Below are 11,923 nucleotides of genomic sequence, written 5' to 3'. Positions count from 1 at the left end.
GGCGGTCACTGGGTTTGTACGTGTGACTGACATAGCATTCAAGGCCCAAGCTTGAAGGGCTCTCAGAAGAAGTCCTTCTGTCCATCCTCTCTGTTGTCCCCACTCTTTGGCCGCGTCCGAAGCACAGGAGCCGCCACTCAAGCCACGTGCGCCCATCTGAGCCCAGACCTTGGGCCTTCACAGCCCACTGAGGTCCTAAACCATTCCGGCCACCTCCCCTGCCCGATGATCTTTGTGCCCTCTGGCTCCAGTAAGACCCCGGAGCCCTCCTGTCCCCTCTGCTTCCTGCAGAACCAGAGCTGGTGGCGAAGTGTAGGCTCGACTATGGCCAGAGCTGAGCCACGGCCTGGGGCGGCTGACGCAGCCTCGAGGGCTATTTGTGCCTCTGGGTGGAGGGCTCGGGGCTGGAAAAACAAACAGGGCCGCGGCGTAGGGACTTGGAGGTTGGCTGGGGGTTGGAAGGAAGTGTGCAATGTGGCTAGAGAGGGAAACAAAGGCCGATCCCCAGCCCGGTCACCCCGCAGTGACCCCAGACCCACCCCGCTGAGTCGCGGGGCTCCCGGGCCTCTACTCTGAGTCGGCCGCGCAGCTCAGCCAGCGCACACCAGGTGCTCCGAGGGCTCCGAGCCACCGCTGTCGCCGCCGCCGCTCTATCGTCTGCTCTCCCGCTTCCATGGAGGCCCAGCGGGCAGCCTGGCCCGAAGGCGCGATGGCCAGAAGAGCAGACAACGAAGCCTCATCCCACTACGGAACACCAATCCAGCAAGGCTTAGAGGAAACTGCGTGGCTAACCTTCATTAGAGAACCAGGAGACTCTGGGGTTCACTACAGCCACAGCAGTGCGAGCAATCAAGGAAGAGGGGAGTAAACTCCCAGGTGGAAGAAAGTAGAAGAAAGCTTGCGAGAGAAGGACCCTGGCTAAGACGGCGGCAACGGGAAGAGGCTGCTGCAAACAGCTGTTCCTCATACATATTTCATTACACAATCAGATAATGCGTCCCACTACCTTCTCAATTATTCACAGATAAACATTTTCAAGACGTTTTGACATCTGTCTTGGTGCCTGCTATTAATTTAGTAATCACTGTAGTTAAAAATGTATGGGATTTTTTCCGTCGGAATACCTCCTCTCTGAGCGCAAGCCCAGTGTTGGGCTGCGGCAGAGAGCCCGGGCCCTCTGGGAGTGAAGGCACCTTGGAAGGTGAGGCCCCATCTCTAGAACGTTGCCGCTGTTGAGGAAAAGATTAAAGCGGTATCTGATTGTTTTAATTTATTCTTGAAAGTCATTACACACACACACAAACACACACACACACACACACACACACACACACACACACACGGATACTACTATGACAACTCTATACCCAGAAGGTGATTAGCCCTTTGCCCTGGGCAATGGAAATGGTTTGGTCTTCAAGAGTTGTTGAGAAAGTGTGGCCAACCCGATAGGAGCACACGCATGCACATGCATATATTCATAGACGTATATGAGAGATTTTCAAGGCACAAAAACAAAAGGCGAACAATTACAGGTGCTATCAAGAGGTCACAGACCTTGGAAGCTTTGCCCCTAGGCCTGTGTCCTGGGCAGAAGGCACAAGGATAAGAAAGAAAATACATTACATCCTGTAAAGTGTGTGGAACAGTTGGGGTTATGAGAAAGCAGTTGATCTTTCCTTGAGAACTGAATGTTACAAGTGTTCCAGCTAAAGCCCCATAAACATTTTTTTTTTAAGTTAAAGTTTGAAGAAACATTTCCAGTTCTAAAATGCTGTGGTTTGTTGTGCGAAAGGCTAGAAACTTCTTCTTAGAGAAGGTGAGGGCGTTCAAAGGCAACCAGTTTCTTCATGTTCTGAATCTTAGCTAGAAGGAACCAGGGTACATTTTGGTTCTGAGAATGATGTGCCTGTATTCACTTCACTCTTTCAGTCACAGCCTCTTCCTGAGGAGCATCAGCAGGTGACTCCCATTGGGGGTGAGAGAAAAGTGACCTGGAGAAAAAGACAGCTCTGAAAGAACCAGCCCTCCCAAGGAAGATTCAGATTGCGTGGGCTCGAATTTGATTTTCACAGTTTATTGTTCAAAATACAATCTAGAACACTTTCACTAAAATGTCCAGGAATTAAATTCTTCCCTATTCATACCCTCCATCTCCTCAGTGGACAGTTACATCTGTTGCAATGTGCCCTGCAGAAATGTTCAGGGGAGGGGGGGTCACTTCTTCTCTACAACACATGCTCTCTTTTGCTCCTTAGAGAGTGGTTATTGGACACGTTGGCCCAGGAGGCAGCTCTCTTTCCCACTTCCTTCCTCCCCTTCCCTAGTCTTTTCTTTTAGTTGGCCAAGACTCATGCCTACTACTTTAAGAGGGAGAGGCTCAGAGAATGAGCTCAAGAGAGCACATTGGAAAATGAGGTGAGGTCGGGAGGGGCAGCGGTGCTCTGAGCAGCCCCTGCCTCTTCTAGAAGGAACTGGGGCAGCCATTGTCTGGGACTGTTCCACAGGACTCAACATGCAGAGGAGGTGACCGAGAAAACACGTCTGTACACCTTAAGCCGAGCCCCAGAACCACTGTGGGAAACCCTGTTGTGGAACCTCTGCCAGGCCAGGACCTCAATCCCTGCCCGGAATAGAGGAAGTTGAAGACTTCTCAGTATCTCACAAAAGAAAATGAGTTAAATACATAACTTAGCTTGGTCTAACATAGTCCTTGTGGATTTATTTGATGTACACGGGGCTGGGCTATAGTTTTTGTTTGTTTGTTTGTTTGCTTGTTTGTTTGTTTTTTCAGATCTCAGAAGAGGAAAGGGAACAAAATGGGTCTTTCCCATATCTGGAAGCTTCCTTAGAACTGAATGTCCTCATTGGAAATTGAGAATCTCTTGTTATCTAGTGGAGGCCTGTGCTGCCTACTCAAGCCCTATTCCAGATCACAATTTCCCAGGCAAAGGGTGAAAAAGACAGCAACCAAAAGAAATAACAGAAGCAAAAGGAATCTTTCCTGCATTGCCCTCTTCTGGGTGTCTCCAACAGAGCAGGTAGGAGAGCCCGATGATTCCTTGGTCTTTTCTTCAGGGCATGGCCTGAAACTTTCCATACAGAAGATTCAATGAAGATTTTTCTCCAGGACCACTGGGCATCTTGAAGGAAGATGAGCTGGCTGGCCCCACTCTCCTTGGCTTCCTGTACACTTTTGTGCATGTTTGGGGGTCACTCCATGTGGACACGGTTAGCTTTTGTCTGCATCTGGACAAGGTGTGTGCCCATGTATCCGATCCATTCCTTGCACACATCTTTATTCCTCCAGTACTGATTTAACATTCCTATCATTTTCCTAAGTGTGTTCTCACACACTTTACCTTCTGTAAGGTAGGATGAGGATGAGACCTTAGGGATGTGTGTTGGGGAGAGAAGGTGCAGAAAGGGAGGTTCTGGACTTTGGGTGAGCTGTAATGTTGGCAAGTCTCTGAGCCCTAGATACCCTAGGCCTTTTTTCCCCCATACCTTTCTCTACCCTAGTAAGTATTATGCTAACCTTTAATATGAAGGAGCGACCCTCTGTCACCTCACAGGATGGATTCAGGACGGGTGCGACCAGCTTCTAGAACCTCCCCTGGTAGACAGTAGCTCCGAACAGCCAAAATGAAAGGCAAATGAAGTCTTAGACGTCAGCTGGCATCCTGGCCACCGTCGCGTCCTGTGTTGCCCTGGGGCTCAAGAGAGAGCAGAAGCTCCGTAGTTAAGCTCGGGGAGCCTCCAAGCACCCTGAGCGTTAGGGGGCGAAACTCTACTTTTTTGGAGTCCCAGGCGCAACTGCACTTACGACTGCAAACTAGAGGGCCCGCCCCCTCGGCCCCTCCTTAAAGCCCTCACCCCAACTTTAAGCTCCCAGTAGGAGAGCCAGAGCTAGAGTCTCTCCCTAGGCACCGTGGGCCGAAGCCACTTTTCAGGGTCCCTAGAGGAACCTAAGGACCTGATAGCAGAAGCAGAGTACTGAAAACAGTTATTTAAGTTCCTAAACAACCCTAAGCGATGTATTCCTCCGCCGCCTTCTCACCTCTGGCCTGGGCAGCCTGTTATTTTCACCCGCCCGCGAGAGAGCAGGCACTGGGGCGTGCACCGAGAAGGGTGTGAGCTCACACTTTCGAGTGCTGTTGGAACTGGCTTTAGGGAATCTTCTAGATGTGAGGGTTTTTTTTTCTTTCCTTGATTGAAGATGACATGCGACTAACTTCAGGTAGTGTGTTCTTAAAGGACGAATATTAGTCCGACTGTCGGCCTAGGAGTTTTTCCTGCGCGTTGGTGCTGACTGAAGCCACTTCTCCCCTTCCCTCAAGCAGCTTTCCTGGCGGGTGAAAGGGCCAGGCCCTGAGATCTGTATGACTGGAGTTCTTAAGGCTCACTCCAGAGATCTGATTCAAAGGTCCAAGCTATTTGGTAACCTCGCAGGGTCAGGAAGGAGAAGGAGATCTTGATAACCACCCCATACTCACGGCAGGGAGGAGTTCTAACCTCGACACACAGGACCTTCGGACCTAACTGCCTTGCTGTCTCACTCCCAACCCAATCTGTGCTCCGGATTGGCGGCGGCGGGTGGGAGGGCTGCTGAGGGAGTTAGACTGACACAGGATGGAGGTGGAGGTGGAAAGAGCGAAGAAAAGGAAGCAAGATTGGGTGAGAATGTGCAGATGGGTGAGAATGAGGTGGAAATGGAGTTGGGGTTGTAACGCAGGGCACCAACTAGTCACCCTTCTATGGAGAGGTGCGTGTGGCTGCTCCCCCCAATAAAGCTAATGATGTAGTAATTTAGGAGGGGTGAGGGGCTGGGCGAAAGGAGGGAGGGGAGAGAATGGGGGGGTAACCCGCGCCCCAGGAGCGAAAGCAAACTGCTAGCTGTAGAGGCGCTGCCGCAGTTCAGGCTCCCCAACAGGTTAGCTAGCCTCAGATCCACCCGGTATTTCGCAGGAGGGGGGGGGGAGCGGCGTTGAGATAGCTAGAGGAGGGGAAGCCTTCCTGGCGGACAGAGGGAGGGAGAGAGAGAGAGGGAGAGAGACAGGAGCTAGAGCGCGCGCGCCAAGCCCTTTGAAAGGACTTACACTTCCTAATGAATATTTATCCGCCGCTGCTACAAGTTCCCTGCTTCTCTTACCTTTCCGCAGGTAAGATCCTCCCTGCTCCCCTACCCTAGTGTCATCCCGGCTTCCCTCCCTCCCGACTCCTGCGCAGGTGGTCAGTCTTTGGGCCGGCGGGGTGAGGTGTGGGGTGTGGAGTAAGGTGGTTTCTCTGTGTGCGATGGGCCCTGTACGACTAACACAGAGTGTGTGGGGGACTGGGGGACTACCTGTGTAGAAGGAGAGAGAGAGAGAGAGAGAGAGAGAGAGAGAGAGAGAGAGAGAGAGAGAGAGAGAGAGAGAGATTGTGCGCCCCCGAGCGCGCGTCTGCTCTATGCATGCACGCATTAGGCACATTTTTGGACTTTTCTCTCGGATGACCTGGATATCTTGCCCTTCCCTTTCTTTGGTTCTCCTCCCCCCTCTTTTGGCCTCTTCTACCTCCTCCCCCAACCCACCACTATCCTCGGTTGCAGAACCACTCCCTACTCCTCTGCCCGGCTTTGTGCAGCAGGCGCGCATCCCTCCAAGCAGTCTCTCGTGTCTCCCACAAAGAGGATGGCGAACTCTTTTTCCTCTGTGACCCCTACACCAAGACCGCTGGTCCAGCGATCCCTCGAACCCTTTCCTGCAGGTTCAAATCTCGAGGTTCTGCTGCGCGCTCTGCCTCCTTCCCCCTCTCGGGGAGCAGAGGTTCAGTGCAAGAAGCTGAGAGTAATCATTGGTGATTGGGACTCCGGGGTACCGGGTGGAGCTTCACAAGGGGTCTACTAACCTGGAACCGAGAGCCAGAAAACCTCCGTGGTAGGGCGCTAGTACCCTGCCACCCCGCCCCACCCCCCAACCCGAGCCATCGTTGGCGGGAGGAGCCCAGAGAATTCGGACCCGCCTAGGGGGAAAGAGGGAGGGGAAAAGGAAGGGTCGGGGAGGAGCGGAGGATTTACACAGAATTCTTTAAACAGACTTACCCAGCCACCTGTTGAGAATCAGTCTGGGGTCGGCCAGCTCCGGATCTGCTCGAGGTGGACACACAAAAGCAAAAGCCAAGCTGGGAAAATAAATTTCTTTGGCTGTGCCAGACGCGGCGGGTTAGGCTAACAACCCTGCGCTAGGGTAGCAAGGCTGTGAGATCCAAAGGGGGGTTGTCACAAGAAGACCCACTACTCCAGCGTCTGCCCCATCCCACGTCTTCTCAGCTTAGAGGCCAGGGACTCAGAGCTCGTGAACTCGGCGCTCGGGGCTCAGCACCCTCCGTTCAGCTTAAGCCGGGGCAGGCCTTCTAAGCCCTGCTCAGAAGTCAAGAGCAGCAGCGCCGCCGCTCCTCGCAGCCTTTCACGCAGCAGCCGCTTCTTATTCTTGTGCCTCGGCCTTTCTGGGCGCCCCCGGACAAAGCCCCCAGAACTCGGTCGCTCCCTTCCCGCTAAATCCCCTTCGGGGTCAGTGCGCTACCAGCACAGGGCCGCGCGCCTCTCCTGCTAGCCTGGGGGCTCTTAAAGAGCCCCACACCCCTCCGCCCTGCGTGCTCCTCCGACCCCCGCCACCCCTCCCCTCTCCTCCGGATCTAGCCCCCCACGCCGACGCCTGAAGTCCCTGCTGCCCCGACCCAATGCCCGTGGACTCCCAGCCCCCTCCTTTCGCCTCCTCCCCTGAGCAGCCGGTGGGCCCCCGAACTGAATTCTACCCTCCGTTTCAGGTCTCCCTCTCTCTTAGAGCACCAGCCCCTGACTTTATTTGCCGCTGCTTTTGCCCTTAGAACGGATCGTGACCTGGGCACTATTGTAGCCCGGCTCAGAGATGATTCTGGAGTTTATGCCTGGGCTTGGTTTAGGGGGTCGTGGAATGAAAAGGGGGGCTGGGCACGGGAGTGGAGATGAATGGAAGGAGGTAAGGGAGGAGGGGCTGGTCAAATAGACTTAGACTCTGAGGCTCTTATATCCCAGGACCTACATTGGCCTTCAGTATTAGTTGAAAGCTGGCATTGAATGGGGTCTTGAGGCTAGCAATCTCAATCTACAATCTTCCATCGTAGGAGGGTGGGCTGGTGACTATATGGAGGTGGGCTTCCAGAAAGTCCTGAGTGGAGAACCGAGAGTTCTCTGTTCTCTGCTCCTCAGACCCAGCAAGTGCTAGGGCAAGAAGGCAGTGAAAGGGGACCGTGAGTTCCAATTGTCCAGGAGAAAGGACAATGGAGACAAGAGGGCAGTGAGAGATGTCAACTCTTTCTGAGGAGCGAAGTGCAATTTCTAATGGTTCCTTATGTTAACAAGTTAGCCGTGTTCCTTGGCCCAAGAAGAGGAGAGGAGTAGATGCTTGTCCTTGTGGGTGGCTGTCTCCACCTCCTTTTTCCTAGGATTTTCTCTCTCCCCTCCAGGTTTGTTTTGGGCCCCAGTCTTGCCTAAGAGGAGTGGCCTTTCCTGGGGAAACTTCTTCAGACCTCTCTAGGGCTAGAAACACGAAGACAGACCAGGGGAGGGATTGTGGGAAGGCAAGTGTGAAACTGGAAGTCAGTCTCTGAGGGGGTGTGAGCAGAAGTGCCCACCCTTTCTCAAACACCGGCCTAGAGTTCTAGTTGTCAGGAAGGTTGACCTTCCGGAAAGTGTGAGGCCTCCTGGGGAGAAGTGTGAGGCCTCCTGGGGAGACCAGAGCAAAGGAATTTGAGGAAGAGAAGTGGAAAGCTGAGCCTCCCCTGTGGACCAGCCCTTCTGACGCTCTGACACTAGTTCAGATGCACCTTTAAGGAGGTGCGCTGATTAATTGATTTACAGCTGGCCCTGTGGGGGGTGGAAAGTTCATGGCACACACGGGTGAATTAGACCTAGTGGTTGTAAAATCCACCTCCCTACTCCCCAAGCACGCAACCATTTTTAGCTTGCATCGCTCTAGTATCCTTCTCCTTTCTCCAGGGCCTAGATCACTGTGCAGCCAGCTAGACTGGGTTTGTGACCACCCTCCTGGGCTTGATGGTGGGAGGTGTTCAGGTCCTAGACTGAGCCAACCCCCTCTTGTTTGAGGATGTGGGGGGTGGAAGGGCCTTTAGCGGGCGGCGGGGCTCATTAGGCAGAGCGGGGTGCCGAGAGGTGCGCGCTGCCGGCCCCAGAGACCGCCTTTGAGCCGTCGAGGCAGCTTCATTAAGCAGCGCTAACAAGGCGTACAAATGCCGGGCCCAGTAGCTTTCTTGCAATGGTGGGGCCTTAGCAGGGCGCCAGGCTAATGAGGGTCACTCAAAGGGGCTGATCAAATATTCAAATTTCCCCTCACGCCGGGAACTTTTATGCACCGGGAAAGTTGAGGCAACTGAGCTGTGTTTACTGTCCTGATGGACAATTGCTTGAAGCCCTGGTCCCCGGAGGCTAAGAAAGGGAGGGGAGCTAAGGGGAGGGAGCAGTTGTTGTTGTTGTTTGTTTGTTTGTTGTTGTTTAAAGGAAAGTAATCAGGGTCCTTGAAGGGTTTCGAGGCCTCCCTGCCAGAGTACAGCGCTCCCCCGCGCCCTCCCTGGCGGTCTGCACCAAGTTCCTCCATTTGCACTTGCGGGGAGGCCCAGACCACCCGCTACCCAGCAATCTCTGCCTTCCTACGTCCTAGAGTTCGGAAGAGGCGTTGCCCCCAGGACAAACCTTCCTGACCCCTTGGGTTGGCTGTTCCGAGTTGAGCAAGGGGGAACTGGGTGCAGCTGTCACAGGCCTTCTGGGGCTCGCTTTCCTTGGCTTTCCCTGTAATCCAAAACAAGGAGGGAGTATGCCTCCTGCAAAGTCCTCGGACTTTCTCATTGCTGTGTTGGAGTTGATATTTGTAAATAAATGCCCAGCAGAGCAGGATTTAACACTTCCCAATTCAACTGCTCCATTTCTCCCCACAGCAACTGAACTCTAATCCTCTGACCCGGTAGGCCAGGGTTGAAGGGTGGCGGCAAATTTGTCTGCAGGTGACCTCTGTGGGTACCAATGCCGCAGATCCACCGAGTCCCCAGTCCTTGAGTCGAGAGGCCAGAGAGAGAGAGAGAGAGAGAGAGAGAGAGAGAGAGAGAGAGAGAGAGAACACAAGCCAATCCCCCTCGGGTTTGTGGCTCTGAGAGTACCGGAGTGCAGGCGATCCTCAGCGTCCCACCCACTCTGGAAGTACCCTGGTCTCCATTCCGAGCCCTCGCATTACCACCCCAGATTAGTGAGCAAAGCAGCCTGCACCAGCTCCTCTCCCCAATGCTCAGAGAACGGGAATTTGAGGAAACTCCAGAGGTCCACAGATACCCTTTCCAAAAATGCACACACCCAAACCTTTTAGATCAAGCCCGCGCGGAGCCTCGGCGGGATCCAGTCCCACAAGAAGCATCGGTCCCCACCCGCCCCGCCTCTCTGCTCAGCTTTCGGGACTCTCAACTTACCCGCTTCGGGAGGCAGCGGAGTGCTTCCGGCCTGGGCTGGAGAAGCGCTAGCAGCGTTGTGGCCACGAGGTGGGCTCAGAGGGCGGCGCAGAGCCTTCCCTGCAGAGAGGCTCTGCGACAGTCCGGGCTGCTGCGGGCCCGAGCAGGGTAGGGGAGCGCTCAGAGTCTTGCGCCTTGCCTGCGCCCTCCTCCCGACTCAGCGCTCACAAGGGGCAGCCGACAGCGAACTGCAGATCCCCGCGGGCCCATGGGCTACCAGGCACTTGCGGGAGTACAGGGCTGTCCTCGAGCAGCATCTGTAATCCTTTTGCCTCAATTCTTCCTGAGTGGCGAGGGTTTTTGATTTCAGCGCTTTCGGCACAGCCCTCGGCACCTGCCCAGCCTCCCTCCAGGCCTGGGTTCCCCCCCACACACACTCGGAGGCTGGGGGGGGGGGTTGCGGGGATTGGGAGGGGACTGGTCAGGTTCAACCGCCCGCCTGGCGCCTGGGTCCCCGGCTCCGAGGGATGCAGTTTCGGGGTCACGAGCTGCTTTCAAAAAGTTGAACACAATATTCGGAAACCCACCCGTAGGAATTCTCCCCCTCCACACGCGGCACAATACCCACTCCCCTCCCCTTTTTCATTCCTTCCTCCCCCGCTTCCTCCTCCTGCCCCTTCTCCCTCCCACCTTTCAGTCTATAATCCTTCCCCCTACAAGAGAAAGGGGTCCGGAAGAAAAGATGAAGTGTCTGTTTTTGTGTCCCAACCTTTGGGCTCTTTCTGGGTCCGCAAGGAGCGACCGCCCAGAGCTTCGCAGTTGAGCGGAAAAGTACTCCTGGTCCAGATGAGGGTGTTTGGAGAGAGAGAGACCGCCAAAGTGGGGCTCGACGGATCCACCTTTTAGAAGGAAGATTCTTCTGCTCTAGTCAAGGAGCTTAGGTCCCCCACCTGCCTCCTGCTAAAGAGCCAGTATAGTCCCCTAGCCCAACCCAAACATTCGGTGTCACCCTCAAATCGGGTTAGCACTCCTCGGCCCTTTAAAACCTGGCACTGCTGGATCAAGGCCTAAGAAAGACCCGAGCTTGAGATTTAGGGCCTGCGACCATTTTGGCTTCAGTTGGGTTCACGTTTAAATTCTCCCACAACTTCTTTTTTTTCCACTCCTCTCTCATTGAGTTCTCCCGAGTGGTGTGTACCCGGCGCCGCGCCCCCAGATCTGCATCGGAATGTAGAAAAGATCTTTTAAAAAAAAAAAAAGTTGTGAATTCCTCAATGATTTTTCTTCTGGAAAGGCAGCTTAGGATAATTATTTCAGCTTTATTGAGGGCAGATTAGTTGAAGTCTGGGCGCTGCGTTTCAATACGCGTTGTACATGGGCCGACAATGTGGGCATTGTTGGCTACTGTGTGTGAATCCATTCAACATATACACTTTTTAACACCAAACCGAATCGTGTCTAAATATACACAGTGCGTAGGGAAAGATGGCTCTGACCCGGACAAATCTGGGTAAATCACACTTCCATAGTTACAGAAACCTCACAAAGGGAGGCCTGCCTTAAGTTGCAGATTACAACTTCCCACAGGCAACATACCTAAGAATAAATAAATGCTCATGGTAGCCGCAGGCAGGAAAGACCCTCTGCATTCTTTGGACAAGGGGGAGTCTGTTTCAGGGTTATGCTACTGTTTTATGTATGGAGAATTTCAGCTTTTATTATCTATTATAGTTATTTACAGTATTAGCAAACACTGAACTTTCAGGCCTTGGACGCTTACTCCGGGTGGCCTCCAAAGTTTCTGTATCTTTTAGAGGATGTTGGACACTCCAGGGCTTGTACCCATGGATATAGGAAAAGTGGGCATCCTCCAGCCTCCCCGGGGTCCAGGTTCTGGCCTCCTGTTACTGGTCTACCACTCTGGGAGGCAGCTGAAGTCTGGGGGAGGGGAACAAAGAGTGGAGTTGCTTTTGAAGACAGAGAAAGTGTAGTGTTTCCACTGTTTTAAAATAACATGGTGATGGAAGAATTTACCAATGCTTGGCTGTGCAATGGTGTGGAAGGAGTTGGGAAATGTAGTCCAAGGGCACTGGCCAGGAAACACTTCCAACCTCAAGCTTTCTTAACCCTGGCTTCAACTTGCTAGGTACCAGATTCTGTTTCCCAGATCTAGTCTCCCCAGCAACTTGCTACGGAGACTATGCAGCGAGCCTCTTCATCTCTCCTCTCTTCCTGACCACTATCAGTGGTCACATAGACAGAAGGAGGTGGCTGAGACACCCTGTGCAAACCTTGACGGGCCACCTGGTCCCCAGCCTCCTCTAAGGCTGCCTGGTGTTCCTGAGGCTGGGCGCCTCTTCCTAACCCCAAACACTCCTTGTAACTAATTGCTTACCACATTCAACTACTCTATGCCTCTTCCTTTTCAAATTTTTGATCAAAACTTCTTTGA

The 11,923-nt window shown here is 53.5% G+C and overlaps 1 protein-coding gene and 1 long non-coding RNA gene across 5 annotated transcripts in view; one reads left to right on the top strand and one right to left on the bottom strand.

Moving 5' to 3' along the window:
• Nucleotides 1–1,453: 1,453 nt before the first annotated feature.
• On the bottom strand, nt 1,454–10,004 carry LOC116080273. Of its 4 annotated transcripts, none has more exons than XR_004114375.1 (4): nt 9,493–10,004; nt 8,729–8,824; nt 4,061–6,127; nt 1,454–3,710 (listed from the first exon to the last, which is right to left on the bottom strand). It is a non-coding gene; the product is annotated as an uncharacterized LOC116080273 (long non-coding RNA). The 4 variants fall into 4 exon arrangements; XR_004114374.1 differs by having other exon boundaries at nt 1,454–5,889; nt 6,083–6,127; XR_004114373.1 differs by having other exon boundaries at nt 1,454–6,127.
• Nucleotides 4,906–11,923, top strand: part of Six3 (SIX homeobox 3) — an 11,714-nt gene continuing 4,696 nt past the window's right edge. Inside the window, exon 1 of the mRNA XM_031356620.1 lies at nt 4,906–5,162. Within this exon, the coding sequence (XP_031212480.1) occupies nt 5,108–5,162 (55 nt within the window). The 5' untranslated portion in view covers nt 4,906–5,107. The remainder of the gene's footprint in view (nt 5,163–11,923) is intronic.

The sequence above is a fragment of the Mastomys coucha genome, unplaced genomic scaffold (assembly GCF_008632895.1).
Source record: "Mastomys coucha isolate ucsf_1 unplaced genomic scaffold, UCSF_Mcou_1 pScaffold6, whole genome shotgun sequence".
NCBI classification, from domain to species: Eukaryota; Metazoa; Chordata; class Mammalia; order Rodentia; family Muridae; genus Mastomys; species Mastomys coucha.
The sequence above is the reverse complement of the archived record's forward strand: the minus strand, read 5'-3'. Positions and strand labels throughout refer to the sequence as shown.